This window comes from Castor canadensis, chromosome 14 (genome assembly GCF_047511655.1).
Source record: "Castor canadensis chromosome 14, mCasCan1.hap1v2, whole genome shotgun sequence".
Classification (NCBI taxonomy): Eukaryota; Metazoa; Chordata; class Mammalia; order Rodentia; family Castoridae; genus Castor; species Castor canadensis.
The window spans coordinates 22,241,710-22,259,839 of record NC_133399.1 but is presented as its reverse complement, the minus strand read 5'-3'; the positions used below and the strand labels follow the sequence as shown (position 1 = coordinate 22,259,839).

The 18,130-nt window shown below is 51.0% G+C and overlaps 2 protein-coding genes across 3 annotated transcripts; one reads left to right on the top strand and one right to left on the bottom strand.

Annotated features, from left to right (window-relative positions):
- Positions 1–229: 229 nt before the first annotated feature.
- On the bottom strand, positions 230–2,250 carry Gadd45gip1 (GADD45G interacting protein 1). The gene is made up of 2 exons (XM_020155953.2): positions 1,886–2,250; positions 230–585 (listed from the first exon to the last, which is right to left on the bottom strand). The coding sequence occupies exons 1-2, from the start codon at positions 2,233–2,235 to the stop codon at positions 267–269; spliced, it is 669 nt and encodes a 222-aa protein (XP_020011542.1). The 5' UTR covers positions 2,236–2,250; the 3' UTR covers positions 230–266.
- Positions 2,211–11,565, top strand: Dand5 (DAN domain BMP antagonist family member 5). 2 transcript variants are annotated; one of them, XM_020155954.2, is made up of 5 exons: positions 2,211–2,571; positions 3,345–3,415; positions 6,452–6,568; positions 7,073–9,291; positions 10,533–11,565. In XM_020155954.2, the coding sequence occupies exons 4-5, from the start codon at positions 8,998–9,000 to the stop codon at positions 10,776–10,778; spliced, it is 540 nt and encodes a 179-aa protein (XP_020011543.1). In that variant the 5' UTR covers positions 2,211–2,571; positions 3,345–3,415; positions 6,452–6,568; positions 7,073–8,997; the 3' UTR covers positions 10,779–11,565. The 2 variants fall into 2 exon arrangements, 1 of the variants encoding a protein (XP_020011543.1); XR_012441322.1 differs by lacking the exon at positions 7,073–9,291 and adding an exon at positions 10,343–10,451 and having other exon boundaries at positions 2,211–3,415; positions 10,533–10,653.
- Positions 11,566–18,130: the final 6,565 nt, after the last annotated feature.

Below are 18,130 nucleotides of genomic sequence, written 5' to 3'. Positions count from 1 at the left end.
AGATTAATGTTGGTAAACAGAAGCCTTCTTCTCCACTGCCATCTGCTCCTCCATTATCTGCCCACACAGCCTCCTTTCTCTCCCCGTGAAGCCTGTTAGAGGCAAGGCCTAGTGTCCCATTGTGAACAGAGCTGGGTGGGGGATTCCTCAGGCCCAGGTGTTGGGGAACAAATCAAGAGGCCCAAGGAGGCGAATCTGGAGAGGATACAGAGCCATTTGGGGGACAGGGTGGTTGGGCATCAGGCTTTATTGGGAAAGAACAAAGCTCAGGAGCTAGGTGCCCCGGAGGCTGCTGGGTCCTGGGCCGCAGAAGCAGCCATAGCAGCAGCTCGCGCCTCCTTCTTTTGCCTCTGCTTCTCCTCCTTGAGGCGTTTGCGCTCCTGTTTCTCTAGGTCCTGCAGCAGCTCCTGGAAGCGGGCGCTCCTTGGGTCCACGTGGTAGCCCAGGCGCTCCTGGGCCTCGGCCTGCAGTCGGGCCTTCCTCTCCTTGTCTGCCTGAGCCTTCTCCCAGCGCTCCCGCTTCTGCTGCCGCCAGTTCTCAATCATCTGCGGCATCTGCGCCATGCGCTCTGCGATGAGCTGCTCCCTGAAGGGGAAGGAAGGTGTGGTGAGGGCAGCGCCCGCCACCCAATCCCACCCACAGGCCTTGCCCACAGCCTGCCTCTCCCAGCGCCACAGCTGTCAGGAAAGTAGAGACAGGCAGAAGACATTAACCTGTGTGAACTTGAGCACAAGGTGGGTCAATGCTAAGTCAGCCCAGCACTTCACTGACCTGCCTCCCGAGCCATCCACCTGCCATGTCCATACACCATACAACCACTCACTTCCGCAATTCCAGACTTCACTGAGCACCTGCTGTATGCACCCCCCCCCAAACACATCACGGAGCATCTACTGTGTGCCAGGTCCAAATCTAGGCACATAAGTGAAGGCAAAACAGATTGGACATTTCCCTCCAATGCTATGAATTTATAGCTATCACTCAGCTCCATTTTAAGAATTAGCAATGAGAAGCTGGAAAGAAGCCAAGGTCATCAGCTGGGGAGGGGCAGAGAAAAAGGAGACTCCACTGATCACCACCAACCCAACTTCAGACACCTAACTCCGCTTCCCCAGGCCTCAGTTTCCCCAACTTAACAATGAGAGTGTTGGGAGACAAGAAGGTTAAACACCAGGAACGCACTTGATCTAGCCCATCTCCAGGAAGTGGCATCAACTGGATGACCTAGCATCAAACCTAATCCTTCAAATCTGACTTCTGCCCTAGATTCCAGGTCCCCCTCTTGCCCAGCACCCTGGCCTCCTGGGTGTTCTTAACAAGTTTCAACCTCAGGACCTTTACACCAGCTGCTGGTTCTATTGGGAACTCTGAGATTTCCCCTTAACTACATCCGGTCAGCCAGGACTCTGCTTAAACATCGCCTCCCCAGACAGGTCCTCCGGCATGCACCACCCTTCACCCTATTTTATCTTTCTAAGCTCCTCCATCGCCATCTGAAACGATTTTGTCTGTTTTGTTTTCTGCCATATCCTTAGCGCCTGGCCTTGCACACAGTAAAGACACACAGATGACGCCGGGCACCTGTGGCTCAACACCTGTAATCAATCCTAGCTACTTGGGAGGCTGACATAAGGAGGATCACGGTTCGAGGCCAGCCCCAGCAACTAGGTCTCCAGACCCCATCTCCAAAATAAGCAGTGAAAAATGAACTGGAGGTGTGGATCGTGCAGTAGAGCGCCTGCTTTGCAAGCCTGAAAGTCCTGAGTACAAACTCCAGGGCCACAAAAACGGGAAAAAAAAATTGCAGCTAAGCGCCTACAGAACTTTATCCTGAATTTGCGTTTTACAGCCAAAGAGCATGCGCACAAACCCCGCACGCACGCACCTGGCCTGCCGCTCCCGTTCCGCGGCCAGCTGCTGCACCCGCAGCGACTCCTGCATGGCCGCCAAGCTCGGGTGCCATTCTCGCTCCTCCGCCTCCAGCTCGCGCAGCTCTTCGGGTGACGGCCACAGCGAGCCGGGGGCCACCCCGGAGGCGGCGCCGTGCCGCGCGAACTGCTTGGCGGCGTGGCGCGGCCCCAGCTGCCAGCGCGGGGTCAGCGGGTCCTCCGGGTCCGGCCACCAGGGCCCCGGCCGCCGGCGCGGGGGCGGCCGCGCACGGTAGCTACGGGAGCCCGGGGCCAGGGCCGCTGCCAGCCCCAGCAGGCCGCGCGCCTGCCGCACGGGCGCCGCCATCTTGGCCTGCGGGGTCCTCGCGGCGGCCCGGCTGCCCGCGGCGCTGCCTGAGCCGGCCTCGTACGTACGCGACCACAGCTCCGGATTTTACCGGAGCGCCCACTTGTTAAAATAGTACTTTAATTTGCGTACTTATCATTGACGTTTTGATTTTGAGGTCCTACTGTTTTTAAATTTTGTTTTTTAAAATAGAACTCATAGCCGGTGTGGTCGGACAGGTCTATAATCCCAGCTACTTGGGACGCTCAGGTCGGGAGGCTCGAGGTTCGAGGCCAGCCTGGGCAAATAGTTTGAGCGGCACCATCTCGAAAATAACCAGAGCAAAATGGACTGGAGGTGTGGCTCAAGGGGTAGAACGCCTGCTTTACAGGCTCAGAGCCCTGAGTTCAAACTCCAGTTTCCCACAAAAACGAAACCCATTGCACTCATCGGAACTTCTGTTTTTGGTACTGGGATTTGTACTCAGTGCCTCGAGCTTGCTAGGAATATGCTGTACCACTTGAGCCACACCCCAGCCCTTAAATTATGTTTTAAACAATTATTTACATACTTAAAAACAAATATTTCGATTTTAACACCTACTTACAGGTTACCTCATGTTTCAATTTAAATAAAATTTATTTCAGATTAGATTTTAATATTTACATTTAATTTTAAGCAATTATTAAATGCTGATAGCATTGATTTAAATATTTATGCTTTATGCTTTAAAGTTTGATTTTTAACGTCCTGATTAAAGATTTTATTTTTTAGCAGTACTGAGATTTGAACTCAAGACTTTGTACTTGTGGGACAAGTTCTCTACCACTTTCTTTCTTTAGCAGTGCTGGGGTTTGAATTCAGGGCCTCATGCTTGCTAGGCAGGTGCTCTACCACTTGGGCCATTACACCAGCCTCAAAGATTTTGTATTGAAAAAATGTTTCTTACACTTTTCCTAGACATTTCTTTTAAATATTTAAGTTTATACTTAACAATATTTATTTAAAGTTGTGCCAGTGGGCTGATGTGTGTGGCTCAGTGTTCCAGTGCTTGCCTAGCATGCACCAGCTGTGGGTTCAATCCCCAGCACTGGGGAAAAGTGGGCTAATGCTATTTATTTTTGAGACAGGGTGTCCCTGTGTTGCTCAGACTGATCCTCAAAATCCTGGGATCACTCGATCCTCTGGCCTGGGACTACAGGTGTGTGTTACAGCACCCAGTTTGTGTTTTTTTGGTTTGTTTTTTTGGTGGGACTGGGTTTGGACTCAGGGCTTCATGCTTGAAAAACAGGCACTTTACTGCTTGAACCACACCGCCAGTCCATTTTTCTCTGGTTATTTTGGAGATGGGGGTCTCACAAACTATTTGCCTGGGCTGGCCTCGAACTGTGTGTTCCTGATCTCAGCCTCCCAAGTAGCTGGGATTACAGGCTACAGCTTATATTTTATTTATTGCAACAATTTATTTCCTATATGCCATTTTTTCCCTTCTTCTTTTCCTTTCTGCTGGTCCTCTTGCATCCCCTGACCCCCCAAGCTACACCCAGCCTTAAGGAGACAGTGGATCAGAGGTTACCAGGGCCTGAGGGGAGGGAGAGAGAGGGGTCAGCTTGATGGGGGCAGAGTTTCTGTTAGAGGTGACAGAAGATCTGGAGGTAGATGGTAGATGGTGGTGATCAGCTATGTGAGTGTACTTCAGTGCCATTGAATTGTACTCGTCAGGAAGGTTCAGATGGTGTATTTCCAGGTGTGTACGTTTTCTCACACGAAGGGATGGAGGCAAGGTGGATGTGGAAGGGAAGTGGAGGGGAGCTTATCCTGGTGGCACTTGTCTTGTTCTGGTCTCTACTTACCTGACTGTGAGAACAATGTACAGTGTATATTTTTAAACAGTTTACATTAAACATATCCTACGATGTGTCAGTTTGCAACTTACTTTCCCTCTCAACCTCATATATACTCCCCCATCCCCATACTGGGGTTTGAACTCAAGGTCTACACCTTGAGCCACTCCACGATCCCTTTTTTATTTGTGATGGGGTTTTACCATAGGGTCTCCAGAACTATTTGCCCAGGCTGGGTTCAAGCCACAGTCTTCCTGATCTCTGCCTCCTGAGTAGCTAGGATTACAGCTGTAAGCCACTGGCACCCATCTCAACCTCATGTCTTCTGTAATTGTAGGTGTGGGTTATGGAAAGGTTTTGCTTTTTGTTGGTACTGGGATTTGAACTCAGGGCCTCATGTTTGCGTGAACCACGGCATGGCTGCAGCACAAGACAAGCATTACTGATTCCCGACATTAATAGGGTCTGAGTTCAATCCCCAGTACCACCAAAAAAAAAATGAGGCAGAGATCAGGTGGATCAAGGTTCAAGGCAAGCCTAGCCCAGGCAAAAAGTTCAAGAGACCCCATGTCAGCAAATAAGCCAGGCTTGGTGGTGCACACCTGTCATCCCAGCTACTTGGGAAGCATAAGTCCAGGCCAGCCCTAGCAAACATTGAGAGACCCAGAGCCCCTGATTTCAAACCCTGGTACCACCACACACACACACACACACAACACACACACACACACACACAGAGAGAGAGAGAGAGAGAGAGAGAGAGAGAGAGAGAAAGAATATATAAACTGAGACAAAACACACATTAGGTAAAAATAACCACCTTAGCTGGGCGCCATTGCCTCACACCTGTAATCCCAGCTACTCAGGAGGCAGAGATCAGGAGGATCGCAGATCAAAGCCAGCCTGGGCAAATAGTTTGAGAGACCCTATCTTGAAAAATCCTTTACAGAAAAGGGCTGCTGGGGTGGTTCAAGGTGAAGGTCATGAGTTCAAACTCCAGTATTACACAAAAAATAAATAACCATTTTTTTTTTGTAGGACTGGGGTTTGAACTCAGGGCCCTGCATTTGCAAAGCAGGTGCTCTACCATTGCAGCCACACCTTCAGTTCATTTTGCTTTGGTTATTTTGGAGATGGGGCCTCTGTTTGCTTGGGCTAGCCTTGATGTGTCATAGGCCAAGAGCCACTGAGCCAGTTGGTCATGGACTGGGACCCCAAAACCACACATTCCCCACACTCCAATTTTATCTGAAATTGTTCTTGAGACAGAGTTTCACTGTGTAGTCCAAACTGGCCTCAAACTCTCTAGCCTCCTGCCTTAGCCTCTTGAGTGCTGGGATTATAGTTGTGAACCACCATACCTGACTGCCAGTTTTTTTTATAGTAACAAAAATATGGGAAATAACCCAAATGCTCAACCATAGAGGATTTGCTAAAGAGGTTGAAATAATTCTTATGTGTAAATTAAAATTGAGTGCAGTTAGGTAGGAAGAATAACTTTTAAGGTAGGATAACTGTGGCCAACAATGAATTTTATATTTCAAAATACCTGCTAAGAGGATTTTGAGTGTTCCCAGCATGCAAAGAAAAGGTCAATGTGGTCAATGAAATGTCACACTGTACCCCATAAATATGTACAATTATGTGGCAACTTTAAATAAAGAGCTGAGGTGGTGGTGCACACCTGTAGTTCCAGCCTCTGGAAGGCTTAAGGCAGGCAGATCACAAGTTCAAGGCCAGCCTGGGCAACTTAGGAAAAAATACACAAAACAATTCTGTTGTTTCTGAATGGATACATAAGTAGGAAAAGCATAAATGCAGGCACGAAGATTTATTTATTTTTGGTGGCACTGGGGTTTGAACTCACACAGGCTAGGCAGGTGCTCTACCACTTGGGCCACCCACCAGGATTTGTGTTGGCGAATTTAGTGTTGGGAGAGGTAGAGTTAGAGTGAGAATACCCACAATGTTTTATTTATGGTGATGATTATAGGAATGCTTTCCATGCCTCTATTTAAATTTACTTGAATGTCCAAAATAGTTCACAGAAGAATTAAGGATCAAGCCAGATGCTGGTGGCTCATGCCTGTAATCCCAGCTACTTGGGAGGCTGAGATCAGGAGGATTACAGTTTGGTTCTAGGCCAACCCCGGGCAAATAGTTCACAAGACTGTATCTCAAAAACAAAACAAAACAAACCATCCCCAACTCTTCAAAATAACCAGAGCAAAATGGGCTCAAGTAATGGAGTGCAAGTGAAAAACCTTCAATTCAAACCCCAGTTCTACCAAAAAAAAAAAAAAAAAAAAAAACCAACCAACCAACCAAACAAACAAACAAAAAATCAAGAATTAGAGAAAAGGCAAAAATTGCTTTCATTTGTGTTTCAATAGAAGCGCTATGGGGCTCAGTAGTCTCCCGCTTGCCCAGCACCACAAAGCCCTGGTTCCACCCCCAGCTTCATAAAAACCATAAAGATGAAGAAGAACAGGAGACAGAGATACAAATATGTAAGTACAGTAGTCTTTCTTCATGCATGGGGGGGGATGTCCCAAGGTCCCTAGCGGGTGCCTGAAACATCAGATAATATCAAAGTCCACGCATCTGATAACTGAGATGTCCACTGGGTGACTAACGGGCGGGTAGCATACACAGCATGGCTACTTGGACAAAGGGCGGTTCAAGTCCCAGGTGGGATGAAGGGGACAGGTGAGAGACTTCATCATGCTGCTTGGAACAATGAGCAATTGAAAGTTATGAGTGATTCATTATTCATTTATAATTATTCATTATAAATTTGCCATTTAATATTCTCCGAGTGCAGTGGCCCTTGGGTAACTCAAATGGAGAAAAGGGAAAACCTAGATAAGGACAGACTCCTGTATTTACAAGAAGCCAGTCACAGTGCTTGTTTCTGGACAGGAAAATGTTTTAGGGAAAAGGAAAGACTTTTTCCTTTTTTTTTCTTTTGGCGGCATTGGAGTTTGAACTCAGGACTTCACTCTTACCAACAGGTGCTCTATCGCTTGAACCACCCCTGCAGTCCATTTTGCTCCGGTTGTTTTGGACATGGGGGTCTCAAAAACTATTTGTCCGAAATGGCCTCGATCCTCCTGATCTCAGCCTCCCAAGTAGCTGGGATAACAGTTGTGAGCCACCGGCGCCCGACTTTCTAGGTAGATTCTGAAGTGGAGCCGCCCTGGGGACAGGGGTGGCACAGAAATAAAGGGGTCCACTTTGCTACAAAGTTTGGCGCCTTAGCCCTTGACAGGACTTAACTGCCGTGGACTGTGTCTAGAGGACAGCAGAAGGACAGGCTGGAGATCAGTCAGGCGCTTGGATGGAGCGGGACTGAGAGCGAGGCCCCCCGCGCACTTGCAGATGGGCAGCGGTCCTTGGTGGCAGGTGTCCCTGGGCTTGGCCGCCGCGCAGTTCCGGGAGCCTCCACTAGGGGGCGAGCGCGCCCTGTGGCGCCGCAGCTCCGGGGGCGCGGGAAGACCCCGCCCCGCTGCTTCTCACCTGGATGCGAGCTGCGAGCCCTGAGGGTGCCGGGGCCGGACTTGGGCCCCCTAAGCTTCTTGGGGTGGGAGACCCAAAGCCTGGGACGTGTCTCTCCCACGCCCTTGTGTTTTACCTCTCACACTGTTCCCATGGCCTCCAGCAGCATCTCAGGTCTCTGCAAAATTGTCACCTCCTCCAGGAGGCCTTCTCTGGCCACCCTGGGAACAGAAGCCCCCGCCCGCAGTCTTCTAAGTCACCTTCCACTTTACTATCTTCTTAACATGTAACACTTTGAAATTACCTTATTTATCTTTTTTGTTTGTTTGTTTTCTAATTTCTGTACTTCAATGTAAAATCCGGTGGCAAGGACCACCCACTTTTTTGCACAGTGCCCCTAAGAATTATGCCCGGCCTGTAAGAGGTGCTGAAGAAAAAATGATAGTCACAGTCATCTTGCTGAATGGGGCTGGGGGTGTAGCTCAGTGGTGGTAGAGTCCCAGTTTAGCCTCCATAAGGTCCTGGCTTCCGTTCCTGGAATAGTTAAAAAAAAAACAAAGAAAGAAAGTCACAATTCATGATGCTACTGTGTATCAACCTCTAAACTCTTCACTTCGGTCCTCAGAATCACCCCATGAGGGAGTGGAAGGAGGGAATTTTATGAACCCTATCTTACAAAAAGAGGAGGACATTGTGTGGCACAGCTGTAATCCCAGTTCCCAGGAGGCTGAGGCAGAAGGGTCAGGAGTTTGAGGCCAGCCTGGGCTACAGAGCGAGACCATGTCTCAAAATAAACAACAAACCCTAACCAACCCTGTATTACAAAAGAGGAATTTGAGGCTCAGAGTGGTTAAGGGACCTGCCTGAGATTACACAGCCAAGAAATTGCAGTGCTGCTGGGTGCTGGTGGTCACACCTATAATCCTAGCTACTTGGGAGGCAGAGATCAGGAGGATCGTGGTTCAAAGCCAGCCCGGGCAAATAGTTCGAGAGACCCTATCTCAAAAATACACAACCCAAGAAAAAGGGGTGGTAGAGGCTCAAGGTGTAGGCCCTGAGTTCAAGCCCTAGTACTTAAAAAAAAGAAAAATATCAATGCCGAGATGAAAACCCCCAAAGCCTGACTGCAGAGTTGTGATTTTTGCTAAGAAAAAAAGTTTAACAGTTTCCCAGGAACTTCAAGCACTGTGTCCCTCATCCCGTCCCCACCCCACGAGGGCTCCCCAGCAGGGTGGGAGTTGCTGCAGGAACTCAGCAGGTCTGATTTACACACAGACCCTGTGAGTTTACAGAGGCCCCTCCCAGGCTGCCCAGGTGGGGACAAGTGTGATTAAAAGCTGCTTCGCAGAGACAGCCTCACTTCACTCACCAGACAGCAGGGCCCACTGCACAGGACCCTGAGCCCTATCCCAGACTGACAGACGGACAGACTGCCCAGCAGATGCTCCGAGGCCAGTTGACCACTCTCCTGGGCCTGCTTAGCGGGGCCTGGCTGCCCATAGGCTCGATGAGGACTGAACCCCAGGCTCCCCCACCTCGGTTCTGGGCTGTCACTAATCAGACCTGGGCTCTGGGTCCCTTGGACACTTGGAAGGCCTTTCTGGGCCTGCAGAAAACCCAACGGCTGGCACCACAGTGGCTACAGCATGGGCAGAAAGCGACCAAGGCTGAGTCTTTGCCCCTGGACCCTCGGGAAGTGACCCGGGAGATGTGTAAGGCGGTGCCCTTTGTGCAGGTGAGTGGGCAGGGGTTCTCCTCCCCTCTTGCTTCACCCCTGCTACAGTGACTGCTTTTGCACAGTTGCAGCCTTTGTACAGGCTGTGCCCTTTGCCTCAAGCACTCTCCCCTGACAGACACCCTAAGATTCCTTCTCTCACCTGGTTCAAATTTGCTGAAAATGTCATTTAACTTAAAATGTAGTACCTCCTGCCTTTTTTTTTTTTTTTTTTTTTTTTTTGCGGTACTGAGGTTTGAACTCAGGGCCTCACGCTTGCCAGGTAGGCATGCTGATGCTTGAGTCACTCCACCAGCCCTGTTTTGTGTTGGGTATTTTTGAGATGGGATCTTGCAGGCTGGCTTCAAACCCTGATCCTCCTGCTCTCTGCCTCCTGAGTAGCTGGGATTACAGGCTCTTTGTTAGTTTTTTGTTTTTTTTTTTTTTTTTTGAGACACTGTTCTACTGTGTAGCTTCCATTAACCTTCAACTTGAGATCCTCCTGCCTTAGCCTCCACACCCAGCTATGAAATTTCCTTTGCTGGAATGTCTGCCCCTCACCCCCAAAACAGAGGGTTTTGTTTTGTTTTGTTTTTGTTTTTTATAGATGGTTTTGTTATCTGTACTATTCCTGTCCCTAGACCAGAGAGCAGAGCCAGGCACACAGTGGTCACTTAGTGTTTGTTAAATGAATAAATGAGTCATAAGTAGTATATCCCTCCCTATATGCTATTGGGCAGCCTGAATAAGGTAAGTTTAGGTGACACTTGGCTGCATTCAGTCAGCGCTCCTTAATGGCTTGGGAATTCACACAGTGTGCTGACTTGATTGCTAATGACTTCCTTTTTTGTGCTACTGGGGTTTGAACTCAGGACTTCACGAGGCAGTCTGTCAATTGAGCCACTCCCTAGCCCTTTGTGCTTTAGTTTATTTTTTAGGCATGATTTCTTGCTTTTGCTTGGGGCCTGCCTCAGACAGCAATTCTTCTAACTCTGCCTCCTGAGTAGCTGAGATTACAGGTGTGAACTACCTTGCCTGGCCAAATTTTTTTCTTTTCCTAATTGAATTTCAGTGATTTCACAGGAGGCCCAGACAGATTGAATAACTTTTCCTGGGCCACACAGCCAGAAGATGGCACAGTCAGGCGTGGAACCCAGGCAGCCTGGCTCCAGTCTGTCAAGGTGGGAGTGGGTAGGTGTTAATTTTCACCACACAGGGCCCTGATTCCACCGCCTGGACTGACTCCCTGCCTCTCATCCCAGGTGTTCTCCAGGCCCGGCTGCACAGCTGCCCGGGTCCAAAATCACCTTTGCTTTGGCCGCTGTTCCTCCCTCTATGTTCCTGGCTCCGATGCCACCCCGCTCGTCCTCTGCAACAGCTGTGTGCCCACTCGCAAACGCTGGGCACCCGTGGTCCTGTGGTGTAGCACAGGCAGCCCCGACTCCCCTCGGCGGGTGAAGATATTCTCCATGTTGATTGAAGGATGTCAGTGCCGCCCAAAGGCATGAGCTGAGCATCATGGATGGACAGACAGACAGGAATCTTGGAGTCATGGAGAGACAGGATGAGAAAGACGCCAACCCGGATGATGTATGCCGACCGAGTTAAGGGAACGGGGATGCTGAGCGCTGTAATCCCAGCTACTTGGGAGGCTGAGATCAGGAGGGTATCAGTTTGAGACCAGTCCTGGAAAATAATCTGTGGGACTCTATCTCCAAAACTATCAGAGCAAAATGGACTGGAGGTGTGGCTCAAGCACCTGCTTTGTGAGTGGGAAGCCCTGAGTTCAAACCCCAGTCCCACTAAAAAACAACAACAACAACAAAAAAACAAAGCCATAGCTCTCATGTATTGATCATTTAGGGTCTAGAAGACCGAGGTGAAGTATTTGACAGGTATTAAGTCATGTGATCATTCATGGATGACTCCTCATCAGCCCAGAGTCAGTGACACAGCTGGAATTTACCTCTCTCTCTCTCTGTCCCACTAAGCCACCTCCTCAGCTTGGGTTTCAGATCTTAACCACTTGGCTGAACTGTCTTTTCCAGAATAAGTCAGACACAATCTCAGCTTTAGTGAGGACAGACAGCCCCACCCAGATGAGGAGACACAGTGATGACCCCATCCTAGGGACAACAAAACACCAAGACAGGCAGACAGACACAGCTGCTGGGGAAAACCAGGGGCTCTGAGCCAGAGTCAGGCCCCATGCATCCCCAGCTGACTTGATCCCCAACCCCCCACACACACCTGAGTCCCTGCACATTTCAGGGGAGCCATAAAGGTTGGCCAGGCACAGCCAATCTGTGTGTGTGTGTGTGTGTGTTTCCTCCACCTAGGGTTCCCTGGGTGTGGGCATCCGGGTGCTCTCTGCAGCGGGAGGGTGAGGACAGTCTGGCTGTGGACGGCTGGAACCAGGACCCTGGCAGATGGGCCTGTCTGGCACAGACACAGGGACATGTGGCGTTGTCAGTGTTGCCTCCAAATGCCCCCCGGAATGCGGGGCGGCAGAGCAGGCTGGGGGGCCCCCCTCAGCCCTCTTCCTGCCTCAGGAAGGAAGGCCTCAGGTGAGGGGAGCAGGAGGCCCCCGAGGAAACAGATGGAACGCTGGGGCGTGGGAGCCTGTAACCTCTGACCCTGCAGGTCTGCACAGAGGGGTGGGAACGGGCCTGGCAAGCAGCTCCCATGTGTTCCGAGGGCCCTGGAGGGAGAGGTCATGGGACCTGGTGGGGGGGTGCACCCTTCTTCCTGTCTCCCCAGCTTGGTGCTGGACCCCAGGCAGCGTGCAAGTGGGCAGCTGCCTGGCACCTACATTCTGGCCAGCACGAGACGCCTGTTCCCCCTCCCCACTCAGCTGTGCCCACCTCCTGCCAGCCAGGAGAGCCAGCTGGGAACCTTGGTGCCAGGAGGGCCCCCAGAGTCCCTGCCTCCTCCTGGGCAGTGCCAGGCGGCCCCCACCACTGCCCCCCAAGCCCAGTAATGGGTGGGTAATGAGAGCTGGGGGAGCGGGGGAGGGGCAGGGAGGCAGGTGCCACAGGCTCTGGCACGGGGGGTTGCTAATCAGGTTTGCCAATGCCATCTGTCACCGCGCGAGCATCTGGGGCTCAAGGTGACCCTGTCACCCTCAGTTACAATTATGAGTTTAGCATCTGTATTAAAGCCCGCCAGAGAGCCAGGCAGGGGAGGGATGGGATGGGGGCGGGGGTGGGGGTACATGGTGAGCCTTGTCCCTGGGGTCCTGTTCCCAGGGGCTGTGTGGCTGCCAAGGTCTGGGGCTTCTCTGCGCTCAGGGAGTGTGTGTGTGTGTGTGTGTGTGTGTGTGTTTGGGCACAGGTGTGTGCACACACCCCTTCCAGCCTCCTCCACAATTCCTAGACTGTGTCTGGGTGTCAGTCTGGGAGTTGTGGGTTTTTGTGTGTCCCTGGGTGGTGACTTGCACCTGGGGATTTGCCAGGGTGGATGCAGGCACGGCTGTGACATCTGTGGGTGTGCAGATGCGCACGTGTCTATGAGTTGGGAGAGGAGCGGGTGGTGGTTCTATGTGCCCTGGGGTGACCGTGTGTGTGTGAGTGTACCTCTGAGGAAGTGGCATGCTGGGGGGTGTGAGTCCTGACATACAGCCTGTGTGTGTGTGTAGCATCTGTGTGTGTGCGTGCGTGTGCACATGTGGGATAGAGCACTGACTGGGACAGGGGCCACATGTGTTCACCATCCCTTCAGTTTGGTTCTGACCTCACCAACCCTGTCTGCCATCTGGAGAGTTTTGGGTTTTTTTTTTTTTTTTCAGTGCTCTGGGTGGAACCCAGGGCCTTACGTATGCTGGGCAAGCACTTTCTCCCTGGGCCCCCCCAGCTGTACTCTAGAGAGTCCCGAGGGCTCTGGGATTTGAATTATACAGGCTGGTCTTTGGGTTCTAGGCTCTAGGTTCTTGGAGCTCGAGTCTACTTCTGAATGGGTCTAGACTTTTGGATTCTGGGGTGTGGATTCTTCAATTTGGATTATGGGCCTGGGTTTTAGATTCTGGGTCCTGCTAGGGGAGAGGTGGGTCCATGGCTCACTCCTGTAATCCTAGCTACTCAGGAGGCAGATATCAGGAGGATCTCATGATTCGAAGCCAGTCCAGACTAATAGTTCTGTGAGACCCTATCTTGAAGAAAAAAAAAATCACAAAAAGGGCTGGGGGAGTGGCTCAAGGTGTAGGCCCTGAGTTCAAACCCCAGTACCACACACACATACACACAAATTCTGGGTCCTGCATTCTTGGATCTGGATTCTAGATCTTTGTATCATTGGAATCTAGATTTCTTTTTTCCCTTTTTTCTTTTTGGTGCTGAGGATGGAAGCCAGGGCGTCATACATGATAGGCAAACACTGTGACACTGAGGTGCACCCCCACACCCTCTCCCTTGTGGACTGTGGTGTTCCGGCTCGCACTCTGCCTGAGCCTGTCATCTCTGCCTAGAACTCTGAAACCCACTCGGTTGCCTGTCATCCCCCTAAGAATGGGTGCAGGCACCAAGTATGGCCACCAGGGGCTGCCCTTGGCCCAGGTTTGGACTCGGCTGATCTAGCAGCGCAGTATTGGGGGGACCACCCTGGCCTGACTTGACCCAGCCCTTTGATGGAGACCGGGCGGGGCTTCACCGCCCTTGCCTTCCATCCCAGTGTCCGCTGGAGACTAACATCTCTCAGCTTCCACTGACTCAAATATGGAGAAGTGGACCCTGGGACAGGGCGCCCACACTGGCAGTGCTCAGAATGTCTAAAAATGCATCTCCAGGTGTGGAGATGAGGGTGCACCATGCATCTGGGATGACCATTTGTGACAGCGTTCCCATGTATGGAGCCTGTGTGACAGTGTGTGACCATGTCTGCCAGTGACCACATGGGTGAGAAAGTCCTCGTGTGCAGTGTATCTATGGAGCTGTGTCTATAACTGAGGTGTCACTCCGGTGATGGTCCCTTATCACATGAATGCGTCCTTGACTGTCACTGGTGGCTATGGGTGTGGTTTACCCAAAGGCGTGACTGTGAGCACGTTTGAGGTTTCAGTTTTCCAAGGGTGTGAGTCCCTGGAGGAATGTGCTGGGGTGTCAGAAGTGTCCCCAAAGGCTGATTGTGCCTCTCCTTGGTCTTGCCACCTCTGTCCTTCCTTCTTCATGTATTTCTCTCCATCTTGGAGCTCCCTCCGGTCTCTATTTCTTCCTCTTGGATTCTCCATGTCTTTCCCATCTCTGCTTTCTTCACCTTCTTAGTCTCGTTTCTCCGCTCCATCTCTCCTCTGAGTCTTCTCGGCCCTAAATCTTCCCTTGTACGTGTCTTTCTCCATCTCTCCCTTTATCTCCGTGTCTCTCCATCTCTGGTGTCTCCCTGTCTCTCCAGTCTCTGCAGGCCCTGGGTGGGTCCGGGTGGGTCCGGGACAGCCCGGCCCGGGCGCCTCAGTGAACAATGCCCCATTCACGCGGCCCGCCGGCGCCATGGCAACGCGCCCGCCCCGCCCTCCCTGCGCGCGGGCCGCGCGTGCCAAGAGGATGCCATGGTTACGTCAGGCGCGTGCCCGCCCCGCGCGCGGCCGCCCCGCGCGTTCTTGCAAGGATGGACCAGCAGGGGGCGCCCGCCTGTAGTCTCTGCCTGGAGTCTGGAGGGCTGGTCCTTCCTTCAAGAGCCTCTTGGAGGCTCAGTGCCTCAGTTTCCCCATCTGTGAAACATCAAGGGCAGGCAGAGCGAAAGTGTAGCCTGTGTGTGTATGTGTGTGTGTGTGTGTCCTTTTGCGGATGGTTGTGTGTATGGGTGGGATTGTGTATTTGTGGGAAATTGGGGGTAATGCTTGGATGCTTGTGTGGTGCTGTTGGTCTGGAGGTGCAGCTCAGGGGTAGAGTCTGGCATGCTTCAGGTCACAGCCTCCATCCCTGTGCACAGAGTTGTTAGTTGTAGCTTGGGGGTGACGATGTGTCTTGTGCTGGAAATGTGGGCGTATGTATTTGCATGTCTGATGGGGAGTAGTGGGGTCCTCTGAGTGCAATGGAGTGTCTGTATTTGTGGTCATGTGTCTGTATGTGGCCTTGTGTTTGCATGCCTGGTGTGTATGTGTTTGTGTGTGTGTGTGTGCGTGGTGGGTGTCTGTGGTTTGGGTGTGGTTGTGACTTCATGTGACTGTGTGTGTGCCTGTGTGCATGTTTCGTGTGTATATGTGCGTGTGATGGTTGCATTGTCAGGTGTGATTGTGAGCTTGTGTGGACATGTGTGTCTGAGCCTGTGTTCACAAACTCGTGTGCTTATGTGTGGAAATGGTTGTGGGTTCTGAGGACTGTGGGGGGGCCTGGCAAAGTCCCCCTCACCTGAGGGCCTCCTGGCACAAACAGGGTGCCCAGCTGCCTGGGACCTCCACTCCCTACAGGTTCAGGAGAGCCCCAGCTGATGAATATTCATGAGGTGGGGGGGCTGGCACCCACCGCCAACAGCTGCGCTTCCATTAGCCCCTCCCAGCTCTGCTTGCTCTAACTAGAGAGGGGAGGGGGCTTGTCAGCCTCAGTCTGTTCCCCTCTCTCAGACTCAGGGGCTGGGGGTGTCCTAGGGACAATCGTGGGGGCTGCATGAGCAAGCTTGGCGGCTGGTTGAGATGGCTAAGGGGCTGTCTCAATGTTGTGACAGGCTTTGGGGAGTTCGACTGCTGTGTGACAGGATGTCCTTGTAAGTGGTGCTGCTGTCACCCACTGTTTCATTGTAGCTCTGTCCAGGGACTGTGGGTGTTGTGTAACTACGTGAGTGAAATGGGTACCTGTCACTTGCCACAGGGAGACCATGGCATGTGCTACCAGAGTGACTTTGAGCAGTAGCTTGTGCCTGCTGGCTACTTGCTCAGTGATACCACCACAGTGAGCGTGCATTGTGCTATTGGAGCCACACAGGTTAGTTTAAACCTTGGTCTGGAAACAGCTGTGTGCCTCACCCTGGGGTGGCAGTGATCCGAGATGCTTCCCTTCCTTGTGATCATGTTGGGATGATGACTCTGGGTGGCTACATGGACAGTACTGCTGCAGGGGCATGCGGAGCGAGCATGTCAGGGCACCTCTGTGGCCAGTGTGACATTGATATAGTGTGGCGTCATAGTCACGGTGACTTTGAGGGGGCATGAGACTGTGGAAGTACAGGCCTGTATCACCAGAGTTGTGGAGGGTGTGATGGAATTTCTGTATGTGATGGCATGGGTGTGACAGACAGTATAGCTGGGCAAGTGACACTGTGGCCGTGCCTGTGTGGCCCTGTGTGAAGATGTCACAGCAGTTGCATTTGATGACATGTATCAAAAGGCCATGATTGCCTAATCCCCACCCCCAGATTGCATAGGGCATGGAGAGGACTTCTGCAAGGAATGCACAGTCATTGATCTGAGAGGAGACATCAGAGACCCAACACCAGCTGGGACGCAGTCTTGCCCTCTGTCTTCCCCTCCCCAGGCTGGGTTTAGGGAGTGACTTCTAGAAGCACTAGGGGACAAGTTAGGAACTCTGGCCTGTAGCTAGGTGGCCCCAGAGGCCCTGAGCCCAGAATACGTGGCTGAGCCACAGACTTACTGTGGCCTCACTCCCTCTGACATCTACACACTGGGATGGCTGAGTGGCAGCGGCCCCAGTGGCAGCACACAGAGGCCCCATTCAGGAGCCAGGGCCAGGTTTCCAGAGCGGTGGGTCTCCGGCCGGCTGCAAATGAAATATTTCCCCAACTCCAGGCGTGAGCCACCTGGGCACATGCCTGTGTGTGTGTGTGACCTCGTGAGCACTGCCAATGGACACTGTTTCTTTTTGTGATTTAGATGTTAATGTGGCCAACTGACTTTGTAGGTGACCATAAGTGATGTGTGTTATTGTTGTGGGTATGATATATATTTTTGGTTAATTATATTATTATAGTTACTATTTTGGCAGTACGGGGGTTCAAACTCAAGGCTTTCTGCTTGCTGGGCAGGTCACTCTACCACTTGAGCTCTGTCTATGACCCATTATTTTATTATTTTAAATTTTAACTTAGCTGGCACCAGTGGCTTATGCTGGTACTCCTGGCTACTCAGGAGGCAGAGATTAGGAAGATTCTGATTTGAAGCCAGCCTGAGGCAAATAGTTCATGAGACCCTATCTTGGAAAAACCCAATATAAAAAGGGGCTGGTGGAGTGGCTCAAGTGATAGAACTCCTGCCTAGCAAGTGTGAGGTCTGGAGTTCAAGCCCTGGTACCTCCAAAAAAATTTTTTTTTATTTAATTTTGGGACTGGGGATTGACCTAGTATGTAATCCAGGACTTTACATATGTTAGGAAGCTCTCTACCACTTAGCTACATCCCCAGTTCTTTTTAAAAATTTTTATTTTGTAGCCGGGCACCCGTGGCTAATGCCTGTAATCCTAGCTACTCAGGCGGCAGAGATCAGGAGAACTGGGGTTTGAGGCCAACCTAGGGAAAATAGATCACGAGACCCTATCTTGAAAAAACCCTTCACAAAAAGGGCTGGTGGAGTGGCTCAAGGTGTAAGTCCTGAGTTCAAACATCAATATATATATATATTATAATACATATTATATACATAATATATATTTATACAAAATATTTTAGATATTATTTTTATATTATATAAAATAATTATTTATATAATGTATAATAACTATATTATTATATATTTGGTGGTACTGGGGTTTAAACTCAGGACCTCATGTTTGCTAGGCAGGCACTCTACCACGTGAGTCATTCCACCAGCCCTTGAATAAATATTTTTGTGTGTGAGGTACTTGGGATTATACTCTGGGCTTTGCACTAGCAAGCACTCTACAACTTCAGCCACAATCCCAGTCCCAATTTTCATTTTGAGACA

What these genes read in the sequence shown, in the direction of transcription:
- Dand5 (XM_020155954.2), top strand. Translation starts at nt 8,998, where the DNA reads ATGCTCCGAGGCCAGTTGACCACTCTCCTGGGCCTGCTTAGCGGGGCC. An exon ending in AGGCGGTGCCCTTTGTGCAG is followed by an intron (nt 9,292 to 10,532) that starts GTGAGTGGGCAG and finishes CTCTCATCCCAG; the next exon opens with GTGTTCTCCAGGCCCGGCTG.
- Gadd45gip1 (XM_020155953.2), bottom strand. Translation starts at nt 2,235, where the DNA reads ATGGCGGCGCCCGTGCGGCAGGCGCGCGGCCTGCTGGGGCTGGCAGCG. An exon ending in GAACGGGAGCGGCAGGCCAG is followed by an intron (nt 586 to 1,885) that starts GTGCGTGCGTGC and finishes CTTCCCCTTCAG; the next exon opens with GGAGCAGCTCATCGCAGAGC.